The 24378-nt window shown below is 40.8% G+C and overlaps 1 protein-coding gene across 1 annotated transcript in view; it reads right to left on the bottom strand.

Moving 5' to 3' along the window:
• The window catches only part of nell2a (neural EGFL like 2a), a 92397-nt gene that overhangs the window by 4834 nt on the left and 63185 nt on the right, over nucleotides 1-24378 (bottom strand). The window contains exons 15-18 of the mRNA XM_080868232.1: nucleotides 22686-22781; nucleotides 8362-8502; nucleotides 5162-5355; nucleotides 1162-1338 (exon numbers count right to left, since the gene is read on the bottom strand). Coding sequence (XP_080724358.1) covers nucleotides 1162-1338; nucleotides 5162-5355; nucleotides 8362-8502; nucleotides 22686-22781 — 608 coding nt within the window. The remainder of the gene's footprint in view (nucleotides 1-1161; nucleotides 1339-5161; nucleotides 5356-8361; nucleotides 8503-22685; nucleotides 22782-24378) is intronic.

The raw sequence follows: 24378 nt of genomic DNA, 5'->3' as shown, positions 1-24378 counted from the left end.
AATGGCTCGCTGTAAGAAATCCAAAAAAGCAGCTCTCAGGTCCAGGCATCAGGACGGCATTACAATAGAGGGAGGGAGGGGTGCGAGAGGAAATGAAATTGCTATTGCTACTCAGACCATAAATCTGTCAGAGTGGAGCCAATTTATGGTATCTTAGCTGCAAGTACGGCTGATCTTTAAAGGCAACAAAAAGAGGATGAAATAAATAGAAAAATAAGAGTTGTAAAGTGCTGCTCTGAGATCCAAAGCAAAGACGGTTTGTGAGTCATTCAACAGAGGAACTGACACTGGTGTGGGTGAGTGTTACAGCATGTTGGAGGAGGGGGTGGGGTTAGGAGAAGACAGTGGGGTAGAATCTAAAGCCTTCAATTTGCATGTGATATGCATATGGTAATATGGTAAGAAGGGCAACACAGGTGGGAAGATTTATTGTTTTTGTCAGGTTTGTTGGGAAACGCAAAACGCCTCCCTGTTGCTTCAACATAAACACTGTTAAAACCTTGAAAAGGTCAACGCAGCAGAAGATGTGAACACAAAGAAAGCGGCGCATATGTCTAACTGAGAAAGATCTGTGTAGTGAACGAAATGCTGTTTTGTTTCGAATGGGAAATGGGATTAGATGTAGAGGACACTCGAAACTAGCACCTCAGACATACACGCTGCAGAACCTCCTCAAAGCACAGGAATAACACTCCCTGTTTCACCCTCCCACCTCATAGGCGACACTGTTCCCCTAACCTTGAATGTCTTCTCCAGTAAAACGTGTAATTCCAGCACAGCAGAGAACAGCCCTTACAGTTCTTTGAATTCTTTAAAATTTCAGTAATCACTTGCTTTGGTTTTCCACTTGTGCAGAAGAAAGAAATCTTCATTTTCTCCTCTCTGCAACCTCCCTATTCACCTCTTAATCACTCCCCCCCTCTTGCCACAAAACATCTTTCCTTGACTTTTTTCGCAGAGCACATCTCTCATTCATGAGCATTTCCATGGAGACTGGAGTATTTGTTACATCTCTCGTGTGGGCACTGCGGCACGGCAACGAATGCCTATGTTGTCTTCGCTATCACCTTAAACGACACTGCACGAAAGCGTTAAATACCTGCGCTCTTTGAAATATTATCAACGTGCAGGAGGGGGTTGGTACAAGCGCCCTTTACTCACCAGGCACTGACACTGCTGGCAGTTCTCCACCCACGTGTCCCCGCTGCCGTAGGTGAGCAGGCCGTTTTGATGCAGACACTGGCTGCTAAGTCGAGGGTCGCACTCGGGGCAGCAGAACAGGTCGGCGTTGGGATTGTCGCAGTCGCACACCATCCTGCGGCACATCACTTGGCCGGCCTGCGTGGGGAGCACAACTGAGCACTGAGCACAGGATGACGCATGGGCCAAAACAGCTGCACGCACAGACAAAGGCCTCTGCTTTGATGGGATCATTAAACATACATGTTGATGATTAATAATGTAATGAAGGCAGTCTAGCTCATGCCAAGAAAACTGTTCTGAAGCAGCAATTTATGACACGCCAGATTAAAGTGTGTACTCTATGCGTACTGATGCATAGTTTCTATTCATCAGCGTGGTGTTCTCAGTGTTTTCAGACTCCTTCCAAACTCATCAGAGTACAGGAAATAATCGGCAGCTTTGAGAAAGCGTGGTAGGAGTTTTAAGCTTTTTAGGATTTTCTAAGATTTTAAGAATTAACTATGAATTGGTTGAGAGAGAAGAAAAAAGAATTGCATGATAATTGATAATGAAAATAATCAGAATGACCCTGCAGTAGCCAGAAGGTGGTGAAAGGAACAGGTACTTCTGTTGATTGTTTCCACAGAATCTTTATATGTGCATTAATCACGGTGTTTCAAACGCATGTCTAGTATCCCGAGCCCAACAGCACCCATTCATAATAGCGTGCAAATTTTCCATCCAATCCCATTTTAATCGCCGCTTTGCCTTCTTGTTACTGTTTAATTCTAATATTTGGATATTTTTCTGTGGATATTCATACGGTTACATATTTCCCGGCTCAGGATGGATACAGACGATTGTAAAAATAGGAAGTCCGAATTAACTATAGAGCACAAAATTAAATTTGAGTATTTTAAAGGTCCCCTACATTTTGCACGACGACAGCTCGGATAGGCTTGAGTGCCCAGCCCTGAGCTGAAAAAGGAGTTAATAGAATGGATTGAAAATTGATTTCAAAGAGCATGAGTATGATTTCTTTTTTGTAACAAAACTGACAATAAAGTCTACCTTTCATTCCTTTACATTTTTTGTAAAGAATTGTCAGGAATGCATTCAATGTTGCCAGTTAACCTGGTATTTTGATATTTTTTTCTGAACATGTTTTTGAAATTGGTCCAGATGCATCGATGGGTTACACTCCACCCGTCAGCACTGCAATCAGAGCAAAACAATGAACTATTTGTGTACTGCTTGACCTCGGGCTGGATGCTCTTTGTCTTTTTTCTGGGGTTTGACTTTGGTTTCCCCTCTTCAGTTAATCGCAGCTCTCCATGTAATATCCGGCTGTGTCCACCCACTTCCAAAACAATAACATGTTTACTCCTCTGCTCACTGAACTGCTCAATACAACTAATTTTGACAGGCAGCTCTTCAATCTCTCAAATCAATTAATATGACTCATTTAATTAGGGAGCCATTTCTGCCCTGGACCTTTGTAATCAAATGAATAATTTGCTGCTTGATCATTCACTACCGACACTAATCCACTATAATCACCTTCCACTACCGCCAGACACTTGGCATTAGGTTGAGTGAAATGCTGAAATGCAAAGTATGACTGCTCTGTGACCTGATAATCATGGAGGAAAAAAATGTGTTTAAGATGATGGAATGAGTTTTCTGGACCAACTGTTCCCAGATGCCTTGTCACTTTGATGTCAGGAATCAATCAAAACAAGTACATCAAGAGCCCCAATCACTCTGATAGACCTTTAAAAAGGACTATATAGAGAGAGTAGCTCATGCGCTTTAATTAAGTTGCTCACCACTACTGCATCATCTCCATCCATCCACCCATACATACATCCTGATTTTAGGACTCTAGTCATGCAAAAAGCATCAGATCAAAATTCATTCACATTTTCATGCATTTTCAGTTAGCGTTATTGCTACATTACTAGCTAGAGAATTAGCCTAGCAGACTGCATATCTAAGACGAAAAGCACTCAGACAGCACAAACCTACGCCAAGACAACTCCCTATCTGAGCTGTATTTACTTTTAAGGGAAGAGTATTGTATTTTGTATATAAACGTTATGTAGGAGGCGACCTGTTTAGAGTATACCCTACCCCTCACCCTATGGAAGCTGGAACAGGCTCCCGCCTCCTCACGATCCTAAATTGGACAAGCGGAAAATAATTGATGAATGGATGTTTCATTTGTAAATAACTGAGCATGAATAAACTTATTATATAATATAATAAGATACGGGACATTTTATGAAGGTTGGCATTATTTGACCTTAAAGAAGTGGCCAGAGGTTCAAACTAACATGATATTTACAATCCCCATATATCATTCCCTATATGCCTATATGTTCTCAATACAAACAACGGCAGGAACAAACATAGTTGTAATAAATAGCACTAAAAAGTATTATTATTGTTTTGACCTTTAGGAGAGGAAGGAGAGGTTGGGGGTCAAATGTAAAATTGTAAGTATAATTTCTAAAATAGCTTTTTGAAATCATTACATTGACCTTGGAGACCTTGGTGGATGTAAGTTTGATCAGAATTCATTCAAATCTTTTCAAGCTATCGTGTTAACGGACAGAACGCCATGCATGCAAATGCTACCAAAAACATAACCTCCCAGACAGAGGTAATAAAGACTGAAAGTTACACGTGTGGTAAATTGTCTGATCTTCTGCCGGTAATAAATGTTTAGCTCCACACACATTATTAAATTAATATTAAGGGAAGAGTCATTTAGGAAGCTGGCAGGCCAAAAGACTAAAAAAAGAAAAAGGAGATGTGAGACTGGAACCAGGAGCCTTCTGGTTATTACTGAAATACATTTGCTTTACTGCCCTTAGCCACTGGTTACAGTCAGTGTTGGTGACTTTTAATGATCTCTTTACAAAGAAGGCCAAACTGAAATATCCTCACCTGTGGCTTGTTATATGTAAAAGCCAATCATTAATAAAGAATCAAGCTATTTCTGTACAATACTGCAAAGATTTAAAACTGTTCTGTCATTAAGAAAATAGCAAAAACTGGGAAAAATAATAAATACAATGCGTATTACGGTCAATTTTGAGCCTTTCTACCTCTGTTTTAATCTCCAACAGCTTTTTGAGACTTGTACCTCTTTCTTTAGCTGCTAAGAAATCAACAGCAATCACTGTAGCATGACGAAAATCTGTAGTTGCACTTCTTGCCATCTGTTTACCATGACTGGGTGAATGCTACAATTTCCAATTTCCACAGAGGCAGTAAATGAAATGCAATTTGCTAAGACGATTTTACATTTTTAGACTTTTTGAATTTCGAAAGGTCACTCAGGAGCTAAATCGCACTTCAAAGTTGCCAAAGCTGGGTGCAAATGTTTGCTGTTGATGGGGTGTGACAGTGCCCAAAGGTGGTCTCCCATTTGTCCTACATCAATTATCACATGTCATGTCTAATTAAAAATTAAAAAGGGAAAGAATCATTTGTTGCACTGCTGCGCTTTAGTTGTTGTTTTAATAAAATGTCACTGCTTGTTTAAAGAGAAGCACTCTGACTACAGGATAAAACAAAGTGACGCTTGCTGCTGATTGGTCCTGTGGGGAACAACATCATTCCGAAAGAAAACCAGGTTTACATTTGCTTTGTTATATTATTGTATTTCTGGTTTAAACACTTGGAAAGCAGAGTGAAAAATAACAGCGCTGAAAACGTTTCACGCCTAGATCAGCTGAACTCACATACTGTAAAAGTGTGCACGCGTCAGAGAGACAGGGGAAATCATTACTCGGCTATATACAGCCGTGGACACGTTTCCTCGTCTTTTCACTTGTCTGCCTCTTTCTGTTTCAGCGGATCCATTTACCTCTGCTTTGTTACTCTGTTCTTGGTTTGTTTGTTTCTTTGCTTTTCCTCTCAGCTTTCCTTGTCTCTGTATTCTCTGCATATGTCTCAGCCTGTTCATTACCTGGCAGGAGCACACCGAGCACCTATCGCTGTCCAGCACCCAGATTTGCCCGCTGTGCTTGACCTTGTTGTCATGGATACAGTCGCCGGTGCAGTTGTGCCCGTGGGGGCACCGACAGTCATAGCCTCCTTCCAGGTTGAAGCACACTGTGTCGTTGGCACAGGTGTTCCTTCCTGTCTTGCATTCATTAATATCTGCAGGGAATACAAAAAGCATGACATCATACATATGCTCTGTGCAGATAACAGTTTCTTCTTTCTTTTTTTTATTACAAGACCAGTAATGTTGCTTTAATAGCAGGGCGATAAGGTAAAAGCAGTTTTCCCTGTAAACGTTGATGCTCTTATATGTTGGTGAGCAGCCATGCTTTTATCTCTTTCAGGACAACAGTGCCCTGCCTCTCTGTATGTGAAAATCGCTGAATAGAGGATTTGAAATGCAATTGTAACGTGCAGCAATAGAACATTTTTCAAATCTTGCTGGGAACACGCAGTATACAGCTGTAATGTAACCCAGAAACCCACTTTTGGCAAAATTATAACTTTGCTTTGTGACGAACACACAGGCTATTTTTTTTAGGGTGGTTTTAATGCACTTTTTTCTCCCTCCTTTTCCTCTCACAACTCAAACTGACAGCTAAGATTGGGTCAACGAGTGGAGCAGCGCTAGCACTATTGTTACTGTAGATTGAGGGTTTCCGTTTTGACAGCTGACACTTTTTTCTGACAGGCTGAATCAGAGAGAATGTTTCCGAAAATGAACAGGCTGCAAAAGGAAATGTGATATTTTTAGGAAGGAAAACGCAACTCCTAACAACATATCTATGCAATCATACAGGCACACAAACGTTTCAAAAATAAAACAACACCGAAAAAAAACATCTCAAAAGTTAAGTGAGTTTTTCAAAGTGGATCACTTAAGATTTTTTTTCTTAAAGTTCAGATTTCAGAAGCACTATTTTCAGTGCCGGCTTTTGTAATTTGAAGCCCTCAATCCTGATACTGGGACTCAAAGAGAGGGACTTAATGATGTGATAAAAATGAGGCATAAAAAGCCTGTCAATAGAAAATGAATGGGTGTTGCCATTAATAGCGGTCTGTGGCATTCTTGCATTGCTGAAATGTATGAACTGGAATTTAATCCTCAATTAATGCAAGGACTTGAAAAAATTAAGGTCAAATATTGATAAAGTAGGTGCCTTATCCTCTTGAGCAGGCTTTACTCTAATTAAGTCAAATAACTTGAAAACTGAGTTGCTACAGTAAAGTTGGGCATTTGTGCTCTGAGATCACTCAGGTTGGATGCTGGGGTGATGGAGGGGTTGAAATAGCAGACAGATGAGAAATGCTCAACAGTCCATATCAAAATTTTTGGACCACTTGAAAAATGTCAAAAACAAACAAACATATTTTGCATGGTTGGATCTTAACAAGGTTCAAAGTAAGCTTCAAAATGCAACAAGAAGAAATGGGAGAGAGACAAAATGTTTTTTTGAGCATGCAATTTATTGAAAACAATGCTTTAACTGAAACAGGCTGTTTTACAGCTGATGAAAAGTTTAAGACCACATGCCTTTGAAAGGCAAAATCTGTGTAAAAATGTGGATTCATTGTCATTTTCTGTCAGGTAGTCACACTGTCATGACGTTCTGATGGCAAAGCCAAAAAAAACCATTCCATTTTTCAACATTGTCGGGTTGCTGAACTGCATATGCAGGGTCTCTTGCAGCGCGCCGTCGCTGCTGAGGTGGGACGCAGTAGTACAGTTATCTGGAATTTCTTAAATGATCCTGATCTGGGTTATGGAACAAAAAAGTCAAGTGGAAAACAAAAATAATTTCACCAGCACTGAGCCAGAGAATCCAATTGGCTGTCCACCAAGACACTGGACGATCCTCGACCCAGATTAAGGCCGTTACTAGCACCGATTGCAGCCCCATAACCATCAGACGGCATCTGAGACTGAAGGGATTCAAAAACAAAAAAGGTCTTCAAAGGCCTCGTCTGCTTGAATGCCACAGCACTGAGCGTTTGGACTTTGCAAGAGAGCACCAAACATGGGACATTGAAAGGTGGAAGAAAGTTTTATTCTCTGATGAGAAAAATGTAACCTTGTTGGTCCTCTTGATTTCCAATGTTACTGGCATGATGAGCAGATCCCACCTTAGATGTTTTTTACACGCCACGGTGGAGGGGGCGCCATAATGGTCTTTTCCCTTAAGTGGAACAATGGAGCTTCAGGAGGTGCAGGGGCGTCAAACAGCCGCTAGCTATGTCCAGATGTTGCAGAGAGCATCCCTCATGATTGAGGGCCCTCGTCTGTGTGGTAACCAGTGGGTTTATCAGCAGGACAATGCTACAGTACACAATGTTCACAGGACAAGGGACTTCTTCCAGGTCCAAAAGAGTGATTTCCCAATCACGCTTTTGAACCATCCTGTGTGTTCCCCTGATCTAAATCCAGTTGAGAAGCTTTGGGGATGGACGGCAGGGAAGTTTACAAAAATGGACATTTTGATGCCCTTCATGCGGCCGTCTTCACCACTTGGAGAAATGTTCCCACTCACCTCATGGAAACACTTGCATCAAGCATGCCACACTGAATTTTTGAAATGATCAGCAATAACGGTGGAGCTAATCATTAATGAGTTCATGTTTGGAACTTTGATTTCTGTTTTCGGGGGGGGGGTGTACTTTTTTTAAGGAGGTGTGGCTTTAAACTTTTGATTGGGACTGTATAACTGGGATTGTTTGTTTGTTATATAACGTGAGGAGAGTGAAGTATGTTATGTATGTTTCCTGCCTGAAACAGCTTCCAGTTTTCTCTCTATGGCGTAGCGTTATGTCAATTCCAACAGGACACATTTTTGGCATTTTTTTTTTGAATCGGATAGACTTATAAACACAATTCTTAAAAAAAACAAAACATTAAAATAAAAATTTTTAGGTCTAGTTTTGGTAAGTGTGAAATTTCTACCAACTTCTTTTAAGACTTTCAGAATTTTACACGATCATATTTATGTACTTTTTTATAAATGATCTGAATTATTCGACTTATTTTCTTTTTTTAGTGTGTGAAATGTCACAATTATGTGTTCATTTTTTTACTGTGTCGTGTGGTGTGCTAAATAAAGACGTAATTAACCTGAAACAACTTTATCGCCAATATTTGTGTTGTGTATGTGAAGGCGGGCTACTCACCTATACATGATTCCCCATTGGCGGAAAACAGGCCGTTGTCATGGTACCCATCCCGGCACTCACAGTGATACCAGCCGGGCAAGTTGACACAAGTGGATTTACTGTCGCACTCGACAAAGCCGTCCGCACACTCATCAATATCTGGAGACGGAGAGAAGATAAGAAAAGAAATGAAGAAAAAGAAAAGTCACCTCGGATTTAGTCAACATATCATGTTGGTTCAAAATAGTTTTGTACAGTGAATGAGGGTGCTCAGCTGCATTCTTGCCTGGCAGGCATTTTCAACACCGACTGATTCATAATTGATAAAACAACATGTCTAGCATATCAGTAAATCTGGTCCGAAGGCTTTATTGATCAAGCATAGTTTCACAGCCAGAGAAGGACATCTGTATCAATAAAAGATAGCAGGGAATGAATGAATCTAACATAACAAGCTTATTCTAGGAAGACAGCGGCGGGGAGCGGCTCCGCAGTATGGTGGCTTATGCGCGCGAAAGATCCCCGGTTCGATCCTGAGAGGAGACACAAATCCCTTTGGGTTGTGTCAGAAAGGGCATCTGGCATAAAGAAAATCTGCCAAATCAAACACGTGGAGCTACCTTCCATGGCAACCCCCTTGTGAGTAAAGAAGCAGCTAAAAATAGTTTACTGTAGGAAGACAGAGATGTTACTAGCTTGTATCTGAAGAGGCCATAAAGCTCCTTTGCAGTCTCATCTTCTCATCAAAATATGCAGTAAAACAAATAAATTCCACAGTGCGTGCACAGTTTTCTACAACTCTGCTCGGACAAAGGAGTTTCTATAATGCCTTTGGCACAGCTTCTAACAACCTGTGGGTGGCTGTCAATAGATGGAGGTGATGTTTGTTTTCACAGAGGTCCACTTAGAAATATCCTTGACGCTGCCTCCTTCAGCTCTTCTGTTTAGCTTACACGTTCTGACTTTCTTCTTGGGTGCATTTTTCTTTTGCTTTTATCTCTTTTATTCTGTTTAATTCTCATTTTTCTCTTTCAGTCTTTCTGCCTACAGCTGGCCAACCTTCGACCCTTTCATTACGACGAGCGGCCTTGCAAGCAGCAACCAAGAACAAATCCAATACAGGTTTCAACAATGAGCCTAATACACACAGAGAGAAAGATTACTCTGATATTTTAGCTCGCATTTAATTAAACTAAGGACTGGGCCCACACGAGAGAGGAAATAAAGCCTGTTATTACGCAGTGGGGCTAAATATGTTAGGTCCAGACATGCACCGTGATTAAATGTGTCTGCATAGCCAGTGATGGCTTTTTTATGATTGTGCATGATGCATGATGCTCTGCTCTCATTATGAAAATGGCAGTGTGCCGTGTATGACCTTCTCTGCGACTGCCTGCAACAGTATCCCCCACAGAGCTACAGGCAGACGGGCTCATGGTTGAGCCCCCCCTTCCACCGCCCAGGCAGTAATGGGATTAAGATCTATTGGCTAATGAGCCCTCAGCCTTTTAATAGAATTCTGCAGCAGATTAATCGTTGATCAAATGTCCCACAGATTAGGGTTTTATCTATTTAAAAATCACCCGCATTTGTCTGCATGAACTGCAGGTTTTCTAAAATTAAAAAAAAAAACTTTCCACATTGGTGAGGTTTAAAAAAATCTCGCTCCTACAAGCTGGCAGACTTTAAAAGTGAAACACACTTCACCAATTATATCAGTTTGGTGAGAAAGGAGCACCTTATTTCCCCCCCCTAAGGACAGCAATGTTGGCTTTAAAGGACGCTGTTTAAATCGCGAGTCTGCAGCAAATAGCATAACCAGCCGATCTTTGAAAATGAATATGAATTCACCCCACTCCTGAAGAGAAATATCCAATGCTCTTTGTTGCCTGTGAATTCCAGGGGCGATAAAAGCGCTGGGAGGTTTTAAAGGGAGGAGCTGCGTGAGGTGGTGTTGCCAGTATATGAAAAAGAAATCATGCTGAATTTGTTGGAATGATTCTCTTCTCTCCAATGCGGTTGTGTGAAGTAGTTCAAAGTACAACTGAGTAGTCAGATTCTATTTATAACAAACACCGAGGGCGAAGTCAGTCTAAAAATATGCTAATGGATTATTTTCAGCCAGTTTCATTCAGGTGTATTTAAAACGCTCGGCTGTCTGGTTGTAACAACAGCGGGTTACACCTTCAGCAAAAGGTTTGTCTTTCTTCCCCTTTTTATCTTCGCAAACCTTGTCAGCTACAATTATGGCGCAGCGCTTTTCAGCCTTCTGTCAAATCAACCTTTAAAGTGCTGCAATGTTTTAGGACAATGCAACTCATTGTTGTCGCACCTTGGATCCGACAAGGCTCGGTGTGCGAGGTGCAGCGGAGATGCGGCACGCTTGCACACACACACAAAAAGTCTTGCCTCCCCTTTTATCATCTGGAGGATCGTTGTAATTAAACCATCAACAGCGACAGTCAGACAAGGGCGCTGCCGAGGAGCGCCGTCACTACTGAATCATGGCGCTTTCGCTTTTGTTGAATCACAGAAGTGGATGGCTGTATTTTTACTTGTTAAATCATGTCGTGCTTCTTCTTCTTTTCTTTTTTTTTTACCTCTCTGCACTGGAAAAATAAAACCCAGTCCAAAAAACCCCCATCACCATCACAAATAAATAAAAAAATAAAAAAATGCTTCTCTCTCCTGGAGAGGTCAAGGCAGCGGTACAGCAGTTATTTTGGACTTACCTCACTGCATGAAAGACTAGAAAAACAACACAGAAATACCTACGCAGGGGAAGAGGATGGGCCGGATGAGGAGGAGAACAAAGATAAACGCAAGAAGGTGGAGGACAGAAAGAGGAGTAGGAAGAAAAATTAGAAAGACGAGGAGATGGAGGAGGAATCGTTGAAGAGACACTGCAGTTATTCTACTCGTTATCCTGAGTGGCAGCCTGGAAACAAGGGCTCTATTAAGGCAGCTCTCAGAGGACAAAGTGAGAAACAAGAGGACCATCTTTTCTCTGCCCTCCTCCTGGGCTTGTTATGCCACTCTGCCACGAACCACCCTTCCTCCCTTTATATTCATTCTCTGCCTTCACCTGTCCGTGTATTACCTTTTTCCGCCAGCCGCCTGTCTCAAATCTAATGCAAAAATAGAGGTGCTCTAATTGTCACCGCTGCTAATCCCTGTGGTTTTCTCCCCCTCTGAGCAGAAAAAGCCAGAGTTTAGAGATGAGTTTAGCCTACCTCTTCTCTTCATGTCTACCTTTCATTGTTTCTGCTCCTGAACACCACTTCACATCATTCTCACTGGCTATTCTGATGCATAAAAGGTGCAATTCTTTGACTTCCCCTTCCAGCTTTCCTTCCCTTCACTATTCTTCCTCCCCTGTTTTTTTTTCTTCCCTTCTTTGACTGACAGATAGCCCTAGGGGTTAGGATGCAATTCTGCTGCCTTGCATCACTCATTGCAAAGCCTGTCACTGCTGCCACGTGTACATCTCCCGTACAGTAACCTAATTCAAAAGGATTTCCATTTCCCTGCAAGTCCACCTGATAATCCTGATTGGCACAGGGAAGAATTATTCACACCAACAGCTCACCCTGCCATTTGTCAAGTCAAATGCCAGTGGAATATAAGTGGATTTTAAAATAGGCTGAATTTGTCATGTCAGATCAGGTTTAAAATAAAGGCTGAGAAAAGACCGGAGAGTCGATAATAATGTTTGCGGAGGCGATAACGTAAGAAATGGATTGCTGATCGCTGTTCTTTTATGTATAGTGAAATGTAATTGAGTGATTGTCACTGATCCTCAGTCTTCATTAAGAGAAAGAGTGAACTCACATAAATCAATCGCTGTGAAACCTAAGGCAAACTTAGTTACACACTGACTTCCTGAAGATGAAACAGACACTGAAAAGCAAATCCATATCTGCAAGCACTTGAGTAGGAGAGTGGATGAGTAATCACGGCAAATTGGAAACAAGTCTGGTGAACAACTGGTAGCTGCAAGAGCATACAGAATGCAATCAGTCTGCATGCAAGTCTCCCCAACCCTTTAAAGCAGGCCTACAGCTGAGACTACAAACTGCTTTGCGATGGTTGTTTTAGTTATAAAAATAGAAGGAAAAAACCCAGAGAGGTCCTTTAATCGCAAAACGTCTGCCTGAGAGTATGGATGTGTTTGATAGATGAGCTAACAAGAGCATTGAGACACAAAATAAACATGTGCTGGAAACTTCTAATTTGAAGCTTATAATACCAGAAGTCATGCTAGAAGGGACTTTTGAATCTGCAATGACAGTATTTATTTGTATTAACAATTAAAAGTCAACCCATGTACATGACTGGTTCACTGTATCGCAGACAGGACTTTAAAAAAAGAAGGAACATAACCTTCACAAGTTGTAATTGTCCACATTTTCTGCTATAAAGGTTAAGGCACTGAAGAACTGAAAACTGTCAATATGCAAAGTTTCAACATAAATAAAATTAAAAATGTCCATCAAGATAAGTGCAGCAATTTATAATTACCTCAAACTAACCATTAAGGCCAGCACAGTAATTTCAGTACTTTAAAACAGCGGTCCCCAACCTTTTTTGCGCCACGGACCAGTTTATGCCCGACAATATTTTCACGGACCGGCCTTTAAGGTGTCGCGGATAAATACAACAAAATAAAACTAGTACCGGTACCGAAAAAAAGAAAATTTATTCATAACACAGGTGAAAAGACCCAGGAAAACCGAGTAAACGATAAAAGCGATAACAAAATAACGCTGAAAACCGATAAAACCCTGAAAACCATAAATTTCACACCTGAGCCTCAACTCTCGCGGCCCGGTACCAAACGACTCACGGACCGGTACCGGTCCGAGGCCCGGGGGTTGGGGACCGCTGCTTTAAAAATTGCACAAAGTACTGCTGCTCTCTCATTTTACAACAAACAGGACACAGTCATTTTTTTATTTTATTTTTTCTTGTTCAGTGGTCAAAGCGGCCAGAGGCTCGGTGTGCCCCAGCTTGTGATTGACATTTGCAGGTTGTAGATCCAGGCCAAAAGAGAAGGCCGATTAAAGAGTTTACATTTACATGTAGTGTAAGTTATCACATGGTATTGTACATGTACTGTATTTAATAAAACTGCCATGTGTCTGCACGCCTTTCAGCACTTCAAGATTAGCATGCTGTGGTGGATAGACAGCAAATGGTGCACAGTAAAATGTTCTTCTTCACAGAAATGCATGCATGTCTGCATAAAAATGCTTCTTACAATACTATGACTCAAAGTTTGAGTCAAAGGAAATTTGAATGAATTGAACCGGTCATACTGAAAGGCAAATATTTGAGCTTTAATACTAATAACATAAAAAATGCAATGTGTAGAGTGGAATGTGCAATTTCCCATGATGATGACGAACCCACAGATCGATTGACGATTGCTATTAGATTAGTGGAATATTTAAGAAGCTTTAATCCAGTTGTTCTGGCTTTAAGGTTTGTTTTATTCTCACTGTTAAAGTAAGTTTTTTCACCTAATGCAATGTAGCTGTGTTCAGTGAAAATCAGTGTAAATCTTACTGATTTCATGCCAGACTGATATAAACACCAAAAGGATGCTTACATTGCTCCACATATGCGTTTTTCAAAATAATGACTATTTCTTCCTCTCTCAAAGGAGAGCACAAAACATATCATTTACAGATCTAGTGTATACTAGCCTGCAGAGTAAAAGCAAGCATTTTAATTTAAATGTACTCTAGCTGTTCTGTGGCCAGTGCAGATCGCTGCATTGCAGCAGGTACAGTGGTCGCCTATCCCTGTGAGATGTGTAATTTAGGTAGAAGCAGCAGGTTGCGCGCAGCTAAACGACAACTCCGGCCATTAGCGAGGCCTAATTAAGACACACTAATTACAGGTGATGGAGAGAGTGCTTTGAAAGGCCGACGCTAAATAAATAATGAATACATAATCACTGTGCTTAAACAAGCCGCTTGAGCGGGCCCCGAGGCCTTGTGGGTAAATTGTGGAGGGAAGGAGGGAGCGTTGCAGTGATGCATCATGGGAGCTGTCAGAGATGCATCACGGGAGCTGTCAAGAGGGTGGAAAAAAAATGAATGTGGTTTTAGATATTCATTAGTGGTGGGTGGGAGATGCCTAGGGAAGCTTTCAAAGATGCAGGCTATTGTAGGGACACACACCGTTGCTCTCGCTGTTTCAAATTATAACAATCAGCAGCTCCAATAACTGTTGGCAGTGTTATAAAATTTACCCTGGAGTGGTCCGCTTTCATACACATGCAACCCATCTCTCTGTATATAATAATAAAACACTTAGTGCTGGCCCTATCATCTGAATGTGTTTTTATTTGATATTTATCTTCCGGCCTGCGTGACTGGGGTTGTCGGATATCTGGTTTATCTGCCGTTTAGTCCGTCTTTCAAGCCGCTCTTCTTTTTTCTCTGTCTAATCTGTCATGTTGTCTAAAACTCTGACAACCCTCCTCGAGTTCAACATCAATGTAAATGAGGTCTGAGGGAACAAATTGTTTGTCTGGCCCCGTTCTGCTCTCTGTCCCAGTCAATATGCCAGCATGACTTCAGCACTCTCTCACTGCCTTCAAGGTTTCCTCATGAACTCACTGGCCATCCCCGCGTCTCCTCCTATCCTCCTCCTCTTCTTCACTGCTCCCCCCCACCCGCCCCTTCCATTTTTTATACCCTGTTATAATTCCCTTCCTTTATTCTCCAACTTTTTGTCTCTTCTATTCTACTCTTATGCCCTCGTATCTGCTATCACCCACTAATTAAATATCATTTCTTCCCCACTCAACTATTCACCCATTGCCTCCTCAAACAAATGATTTCCTCACTTCCCATCCTTCTTCTTTTCCCTTTTCTCACAACAGGAAGAAATATTTGAGCAAAGGTTGCTAAAACTCGTAGAATATTTCTTTGGTAAAGCAAACAATTTAGCAACACTGATGAAAAGACACATTCTCTTTAGATTAAGTCTCTTCATGAGAACAAGACTTTGAAGGAAGACGTGTGCTGCCAAATGATTGTAACTTTAGTAACCAAGTGTGGGGTTTTTTTCTTTCAATAAAACATCATTTTACAGTGTAGGTGTGCTGCACCAGCACTCCTTGATCGTGCTCTTGAACATTAGCCTCCAGGAGTGTGTAGGAGTGACAAATCTAAATTGTATCATTAACACCAAACATAAAAATCTTTTATCTCTTTCTCCTTGTCCTCAAAGAACTTTGTCGATGCTAAAATAGCCTCTGCGTAATTTGGACCTGCTGATTAAAACTGCTCACAAGGATTCGAGACTGCAGATGAATTGAGAGATGAAAGGCAGAGGTGTCCATCCCGAGCATCTGATCAAATGCTGCTCTCCCTTCAGCATCCCACAGTGTCCTTTTGAGAAACTAGCAAGAGGCCAGCCGAGGACAGCAGAGATGGCCATTAATTACAGATCTGACAGAACAGTGACAGAAAATTTTAACTGGTGGCCAAGCATCCTAATAGGCTTAGAGAGGCTTGAAAGGAAAAGCTAATGAGCTGAAAATAAAGGAAATGCAGACACAACCTCCCCATTCATCTTGTAGGAACAGGTCGGCAAACACAAATCTAAAACCTAAACAAGGAGTGGATTTCCATTATTATTTCATAGAGGTATTGCAGGTCCTTGGTTAGCTAAAAGATTATCAGAGCTACGATATTTATAAAGGCCTTACAAAATCTTCTTACATGTACGAGGTGCTTTCCTAAAGGTTTCATATCTAGAGATGCTTTAGGATGCATAGATTAATAGTTCCTCCTGCCCACTTATCTTAATAAGGCTAAGTACCTTTAGATGGGACTGGATAGAGAAAAAAAATTAATTATACAAATGAAAATAATTTCTTTCACTTTCTTTTTACAGGGAATTACTGGATTTGAATCACATGGCCATGAGCAGGTATCATCATATCTACCAATTTACTAGTTATGCAAAGGCATCCAATTTAATTTACTTTATTCATACAAAACAGTGGTTATGGGATTTTATATTGCAAGGTAAATATGAAGCCATATTTTACTGAAACATATCAAATATTTAGAAAATGTACAATTTTAAGAAATGAGTAAATCATACTAAAAAGAAAGAGCTAGAAGAACATTATCCAACTATCGAGGCTAATTGGCAACACGTCAGTAACAATATTTGGTATAAAAACAGAGGAGGCAGAATTTCTCAGAAGTAAATATGAAACAACTGAAAGGCTTTATTTAAGGTAATAATATCCTTTAGCGGTCTAAAATGATGCGTCACGATGATTTCTTTACTTCTGACATCTATCTATCTATCTATCTATTAGGGGTGCAACGATACACAAAATTCACGGTTCGGTTCGGTTCGATACTTTGGTGTCACGGTTCGATATTTTTTCGATACAAAAAAATGTTCATGCCTTTTTAATTTGTCATTTATTAAAATTATAAATATATATTTTAACACAAAAGTACAGTTTTTAAATTTAACCCTAACCCTTGTGCGTGTTGTTTTTTAGCTCGTCATATTGCAGCCACAGAAATTCTTTTGTCCATGAAACCATAAAGCTGCACTTTCTTTTTGCCTTATAGTCTGATTTGTCATAACTTCTCCGTTTTGTGGTAAGCTTTTCTTTGGCTGTCACTTCTTCACCCTGACCTGTCTTATTTGGCTCAGCAGAACTAAAATATATATCTGTCTGTGAAGGTTCTCAATCATCCAGGTCATCGTAGTGAAATATATCCTGCCGCACTCACATAAGCTCAGCGATTCTCTGCGCGATCAACCTCTCACATGTTTAAGCTGCGGGAGATTTCACTTGTCATGTTTGCATAGTAAGCTAACAATTAATAAGACGATGTCAGAGGAATTGGTGCACAAATTATCATCACTCACAGATCAGTGCTGTCGCTCTCTATACACAGTTCGCACGATTGCAAAGTGAAAGCAAAAAAACAAGCGCAAATTCAAACACGATTTCAATATGTCACATATTGACAGTGGCTCACCCAATGACATAATTACCCAGCTACATTTCTGAAAGAATGCAAAAGCATTGACATATATTTTTCCTTCCTACAATAGCCCGACAGGCAGGGGAGAGATAGCCCCGGGACGTCGGGCTAGCGATATTGCGAGCCCTGTATCTGATTGAGGAATCACTCATCTTTGGAAAAGAGAGTTTATTACAGAGAAATGTCTCTTTCCAAAATAAAAGCTATACTATCCGTTTCTTCTGGGCTATATTCTCAGCAGCATATTAAACATATCAGGTCTCCATAAGGAGAATCCTGTGCTAACAGCTGTCTAAATGACTCGGCTAAAGTTTGTAGCATGCATGCTTGTTTTTGTCTTTGCACTAGGATGATGTCGGTGTAAATGTGCAGTCATATTCGTTGTGTTCCCACTAGTGCTTTCAGGTTAATCTCGTTGAAATAACCTTAACGCCACAACACGGCAAATCTCTGTTAACGAGCTACCCTATACAGAGGGGCTAGACGGCCAACACGTTAACGAGCTAACTGCGCTAACACACTAGCTCCCACCCATGTAATTGAGCATTGCATGGCACATCCAACATACTGTTTTACTTTAGTCCATGACTCGCTTACCTTCAGGGTCATACGTCACATGAAAACCAAAATAATTCCAAACGCCAGATCTGAATGAGGGTGGGGAGGTCCACTTCTGTCTCGCTAGCTTGCCCTGCGCTCTTCCTTCTGACCATCCTGTCTGTGTTGAGTGCTCAGTGAATCTGCGTTCGACTACTCCGCCTAGGCTGCACTCTCGAGCCTAGGCGGAGTAGTCAAATGCAGATTCACTGAGCGCTCAACACAGACAGCATCGTCAGAAGGAAAGTTGATAAAATAAATTACAAATTTTGTATTGTTCTTTTTTTTTTCTCCCCTTTGGTTTTCTTTCTTTCTCTCCCCCTCTTTCTTTCATTCTTTCCCCCTGTCCTATCCCACAGTCATGTCTGTCCCGTTTGCAACTGAAAATAAAATAAATTCATAATTATAATAAAGGTCAATCAAATGGACCAATATGATGATCCACTTAAAATAAATCCTCTTGGCATCTTTCTTGGCCTCAAGACAACAATTCTGATGGCTATAGATCCAAACGGGACACAAAAAAAAAAAAAAAAAAATTGGAAAAAAAAAATTGAAAAAAATTGTATTGTTCGATACATATGCGTACCGAACCGAAAGCACTGTATCGAACGGTTCAATATCGATACGAATATCGTTGCACCCCTACTATCTATCTATCTATCTATCTATCTATCTATCTATCTATCTATCTATCTATCTACCTGTGTGTGTGTGTGTACATAACTTATATTTCATCTTCAACCTTGAAAAGCAAGTTGTTGCCAATGCCCAAATAGACCTGTTTTCAATATTACATTAATCTCATCAGAAATGCCACTTTCTTTCCTTTTTTATATTGCTCTTTTTTTCATTTTACTGCACTATTCTACCTATGTTGTGTTTTTTTTTAATAATTCACATAAATTGAAGCTCCAATCTGGCTTAAGTGCAACATCAAGCAGCCAATTTACTAAAGTAGACTGGGTTTACTTTCTTACACTTTCACCTAGCAACATAGATTATATAAGATGCTGAAAGCTTGAAGCTCTGATAACTTCAAGTTAAGCTACATTTTATGATGCTTTCAGTGCCTCTGAGTTCTTTCTTTTTTTTCTTTATTCATTTACTTTTTTGATGTATGCATTTATGCTTGTTTACAGCAGGATGCCTTATGGTTTTCATAAAAGTATTAAACTGTACCACATAGCACAGCCAGCCAGATTTAAGAAGATGTGTATACTTGTTTGATTTTGAGTGGGGTATTAAGAAAAGTGTGTTAAGAATTAACCACCGTTCATAAGATAAAAACACTTTTAGACGATTATATCGACGATGGTCTAAGAAATATGTTTTCGTTTGGTGAGCAAACGACTAGTGTGCTATACTACATCACACACATAAGCAATAAGAATACAAAGCACTGAAAAAGATGACCTCGACATTCTTTAATACGATTTGTTTCACTTCTGTAGGTAAAAAACATCTTAGCAAAGTACTGAAAAAACAAGCAGATTCATTACGGAAAAATAAACATAATATTTCTGCATGTGCGCGTCTCTCCCAAGCCATACAACATATACAGCTCCAGCCTGGGGCTACCATGTTGACTATGCGGCATGTTCAGGGCACATATTACATGGCTGGCCCCGCGTACATTTATATCCATGACTGAAGTGAATGCGCCCAGCCACAGCTGTACCCTGCATAATTCATGATGTGTCAGAGTTCTCCACTAGCTGGTGTCTGTCTGTCAGCACTGCGTGTCCCCTGTCCCTCCCCATCTATTCCCCCTGAATGGCAATGACAAGGCAGCGAGTGCACTGCACACAATTACAAGAACGCATGAGCAAAAATAGACAACAACACATTCACATGCATACACAGACGCGGAATATTCGACTTATGCATACCACAAAACACTGAAACCTGAAATAAGGGGGCCAGCTGACAATTTGCAAACTGTTGGCATCCTCTCATACGTTAATGCATGCTTATAGGTGTGCGTGTGGATCTTGAAGTTTGGTGTCTTATGACAGGCCGTCAGTCTGCCGCTGCAGCAGCAGAAGCGGTGGAGTCCCTGGGGAGACCTCTAAAAGCTCACAGGGTTCTTGTGAGGGGGGGTGAGGAGCCCAGACTTAGTGAAAGCTTTTCCATGTTCATTCACCAGCTCTGCCTCTCCTCCTCCGGCAGCCCTAACTCTAGCAGCCTCATTCCGCATCCAAATGCAGAGAAAACTTGCTAACCCCTACCCTCTAACCACCCATCTATCCCCTCGCTTCATCCATTCCATCTCTGCATCAGTCAGTTTTCCCCAACATGTCTGTATCTTCCTTTCCACTTCACCTCCTCTCATCCCCCTCCTGCCCACAACCTCTCTTCTCTTTCCCTCCTTGAATGTTGCATCTGTCACTCTCCCCGTACATCTCCATCTCTTCCTCCCAAACCCAGTTTCCCCTCTCCCTCCTCCTACCCATCCCTTCTCCACCTCCTTACCACCAGTAGAGCAGAATATCCAACAGTACATTAACCCCCATACATCTCTGTGAGCTTCTCCAGCAGACGCGTCCGTCACTGGGAGTTCCTGTCACGCTGAGGAGACAGTAAGAAAGACCTTCGTCTTTTCACTCTGAATGACTGGTGGAGTCACTAAACAATGCCAGAGGCTTTCACCCTATAGAATAGGGCCCTGATGGTGGTCCCAGATGGAAAAAAACAAAACATCAATATGGTAGCTGTCACAAGGCTGACTTGGATAAGACTGAGAGGGAGTCAGATCGTGGGAGGGAGGCGTGCAAACGACAGCAGCGGCATCTGTGGTGACAAAAAAAAAATCCCACTGCCTGAGGCTTGAGGAGCATGATTGGGTGTACATGTGAGATCCCGTTTGTTTGAACCTCAGATTCTAATCAGACGCAACAAGGAGGAGATTGATCCCTGAGCTACCAGTCATTCAGCCCCAGTGGCCTCATCATTAAGAAGAACTGTTTTCTCTTTTCAGAGAAAACATTGCAGAGAAAACAAAAAATGGAAGGTTTAAACATTTTGGGAATGACACATGCTGTATTTGCTCATTCCCAGGTTTAAAATAAGAAGATTAAGTTCATTCCTTTATGTTCTTTAAATATAAATCATAAGTGAACGACCACTTTAGCTTAGCACAAAGGAAGCAAACAAAGGGAAACAGGTAGACCAGCTTTAAAACAAAAGCACATAAAAAGGAAGAAAAAAAATTCTCATCATATCTTTTTCATTTGGTATTAAAAATCTTTTGGGATGTCTATTTTCTATCATGACATTGTGTTTCTTCCTTGTATACTGAGCCGATGTAATGCAGGATCAAGTCGCTAGCATGAAAAGTCTCAAGTGTGATTGAGTAACCCAGAAAATAATAGCACAGTATGGGAAGAAGAAAGTTGTGCTACAACAAAGGAGTGTCCTCTATTTATGTCTTGGTCTCCGTTTTTACAATATGCAGTAAAATGTGCAATATGCTCCATATTTTTTTTACATTTTGGCTAGTTTTCTGGGGGGTTTTGTAAGATATGGGAGAATGAATAAAGGCAAATAGAAGAGGAGACAAGGAGCAAGGAGAGAAAGTGGGGATCTAAAACACTAAAGAAAGTAATGAAATGTGTGATTGCTTGGAACGTGCAATTACTAAGGGACGAGGTTCTCAGCACCTTCTCTGCTGCAAAATGAGGAAAAGCATAAGGCATTATGGCTGGCTAGGTGTGTTAACACAAGTTCTCTCACTCTCTTTCTCACTCTCAAACACACACACACACACACGCACATACAAACACACACACACACTCCTTCCTCAGCATCTCGGGAAATTCATTTACTTTAAGACGGGCAGTAAAAAGGGCGCCTCGTAAAAAAAGGTCCTTTATGTGCAATCAATACCTGAACCAATGAGAAAGCAAAGGGGCTCAGCTTGCCTCATTCAAACACGAGCACGCACAGTGAGAGAGCTGTCATGGCTTTCTATTGCTTTGGCTACATGTCTCCTGAAGGACACTCCATGAAAGGTTGAAATGGGTTATGAGAAAGGTGCTGCTGCTGTAGATTAGACATATAATGCATCAAATACAAGTACAAGAAATACAGTGTTTCTTGGTTACCTTAAATCAGCAACACTGTAGGGAAAAACACACATAGAAAGCCCTGAGTCTTATCACAATGTTTCACATATCTCAATGGCTGCTAGCTGACTTAACACTCAGTTCATCTATTATGTCCTATTTGATATGGTGCATCAGGAGTTTGCACAGCTGTAATGTCCATGTAGCATAAAGCCTATGAGGAGAATGCCATGCTGATTAATATGGGCTGTGACATGTATGGGCTAACGCCTATTATTGTTGCAGCTGCAGTTCAAATCCTCCACTGGGCCACTTGGGAGAGGCACAAGCTCATCGCTCACCACGGAGGCCCGACCCACACAGTCAGACTCGTTCACGGACATGCACACCGCCACAAACACATTCAAATGCACACGGGGGTAGTTAATATAGCTTAGTGAGAACACTGCAAAAAAAAAAAGCATTTACAGTACAGTCTCCCATTTTCCTTCCTTCGTTTAGTCTTATTCTCAAGAGTGTAAAACACCTCCTCGCCCTGCAACATGTTCTTTCTTACACATTCAATCAAAAGTTCCTTTTTTTTGGTTTGTTTGTTTTATGGGGAAAAAAATGTAAGAGCGTAACGAAAACAAATGTTTACCTGTTTCACATCTCTTCCCAGTAAATCCTTGCTGGCAAACACAGTTGTTAGGTGAAACGCAGGTTCCCCCATTCTGGCACAATCCGTCACACATTGCTGGAGATACACCAGAGGAGAGGAGCCATTACTCACTAAGATTAACGAGCATTAACTATGTAATTAGACCAGCAGCAGCATATGTATTTGCATACAGAATAAGAGCTAATTTGGTGATGTGATTCATTATAGGCTTGCACAATATTATTTTGCGTGATTAATGCATCTCACCAAGGTTAATTCAAAAATGTTCATTATCCGTGGGTAGGCTGTTAGTTAATGTGTCCCCAAAACACAGAGAAGTCACTGAAGTTGACACAAATGGAAATGGAAATAAATGTAATATATGCAAAAATCATACCATGCTTCCTCAGAATAAAGAGTGAAACGTACTGAAAGCAAATGAAAACCTGTTTAGTAAGACGTGTAAAAGCAGTGCTTAAAAAGAGCACTCCAAAAATGAAGAATTGCACTTTCATTAAGTTGGGGGATACAAAAAAACACCAAAAGACAGATGCAAGAGTCTGTCTAAACTATAATAAATTATTATAGCACAGTTTTGGGTGAAGGGTTCCAGCTTCTATCATGTATTTGTATGTGCATGTTTGTGTAGTGTACCTAGTGCTCATCATGACCAAGCAAAGTTATCTTAATGTGCAGCTCCACCATAAATAGATTTCTACTCAAGAAATAGATTAACCAGCTGAGGTCAGGTCAATTTTCTAGAAAGCACAGAGATAACATATAGAACTGCAAACATGACAGAGGCACTCATTAAATCTGGGTCACAGAGGGCTTTTCAGTGGGTGGTGGAGAGAGTAGAATCACCATCATATACTTTATGATATGATATGCTTAACAGAACAATGGCTAAAACTAATGATCTTTGACAGAAATTTGATGATGAAGATGGTAGCAATGTTTATTTTATATCATTAATTTACCTGTTCATAACTTTTGTTTGAATGGTTTTGTACAAAAGACTGTATTATTGTAGGGTCTTTAAATTGCAATAGAATGTGCCTTGAGGTTACTGTTGCTGGATTCGCAAATTGTGTAATCACATGTACTGCACAGATGTAATATAGCCTTCTCTATGAGGAGGCAAAAACTCAGAAGCTCAAAATCCATAGAGCTATATGCCTGAGGAATATTCTCACATAAATACCCTGCATTCAGCCCTAATATGACCTTGAGGCCATCAGAAGAGAACATTGTGCAAGAAGGATGCACATTCAAAGCATGAAAGTAAACCAAAGACTTTGCAGATGCCAGAGTGAGAAGCAATGCAGTCTTACATGAAAGAAATGTCATATCTATAGACTGGATGAGTTCAAAAGTTGGGGGGCGACAAAAGGTGTCCGGCACCAAAGTCAACCTAATCACATGGGTCTCAGCTGACAGACTCTTTCAAAAGAAACCAAAAAAAACCACACATGGCAAGATGATGTGCACCTGGCATCACCACATCAAAGCCAATATAACAAGCAGGTATACCTGCCAAATAAATCTTAATTTTAGAAAAGGGAAGACTCTCTGGTGATTCCAGCCCTTTGGATCGTCGACGCTTGGGGGCAGACCTTTAGCTATCAAATCTGACCTCTCAACAGGTAAGCATGCATATGTCACAGTTCTGGGTGTGAGTGAATCACCAGGG

This window comes from Rhamphochromis sp. 'chilingali' (assembly GCF_963969265.1).
Source record: "Rhamphochromis sp. 'chilingali' genome assembly, chromosome: 2".
Classification (NCBI taxonomy): Eukaryota; Metazoa; Chordata; class Actinopteri; order Cichliformes; family Cichlidae; genus Rhamphochromis; species Rhamphochromis sp. 'chilingali'.
This window is presented reverse-complemented; position numbering and strand designations above follow the sequence as displayed.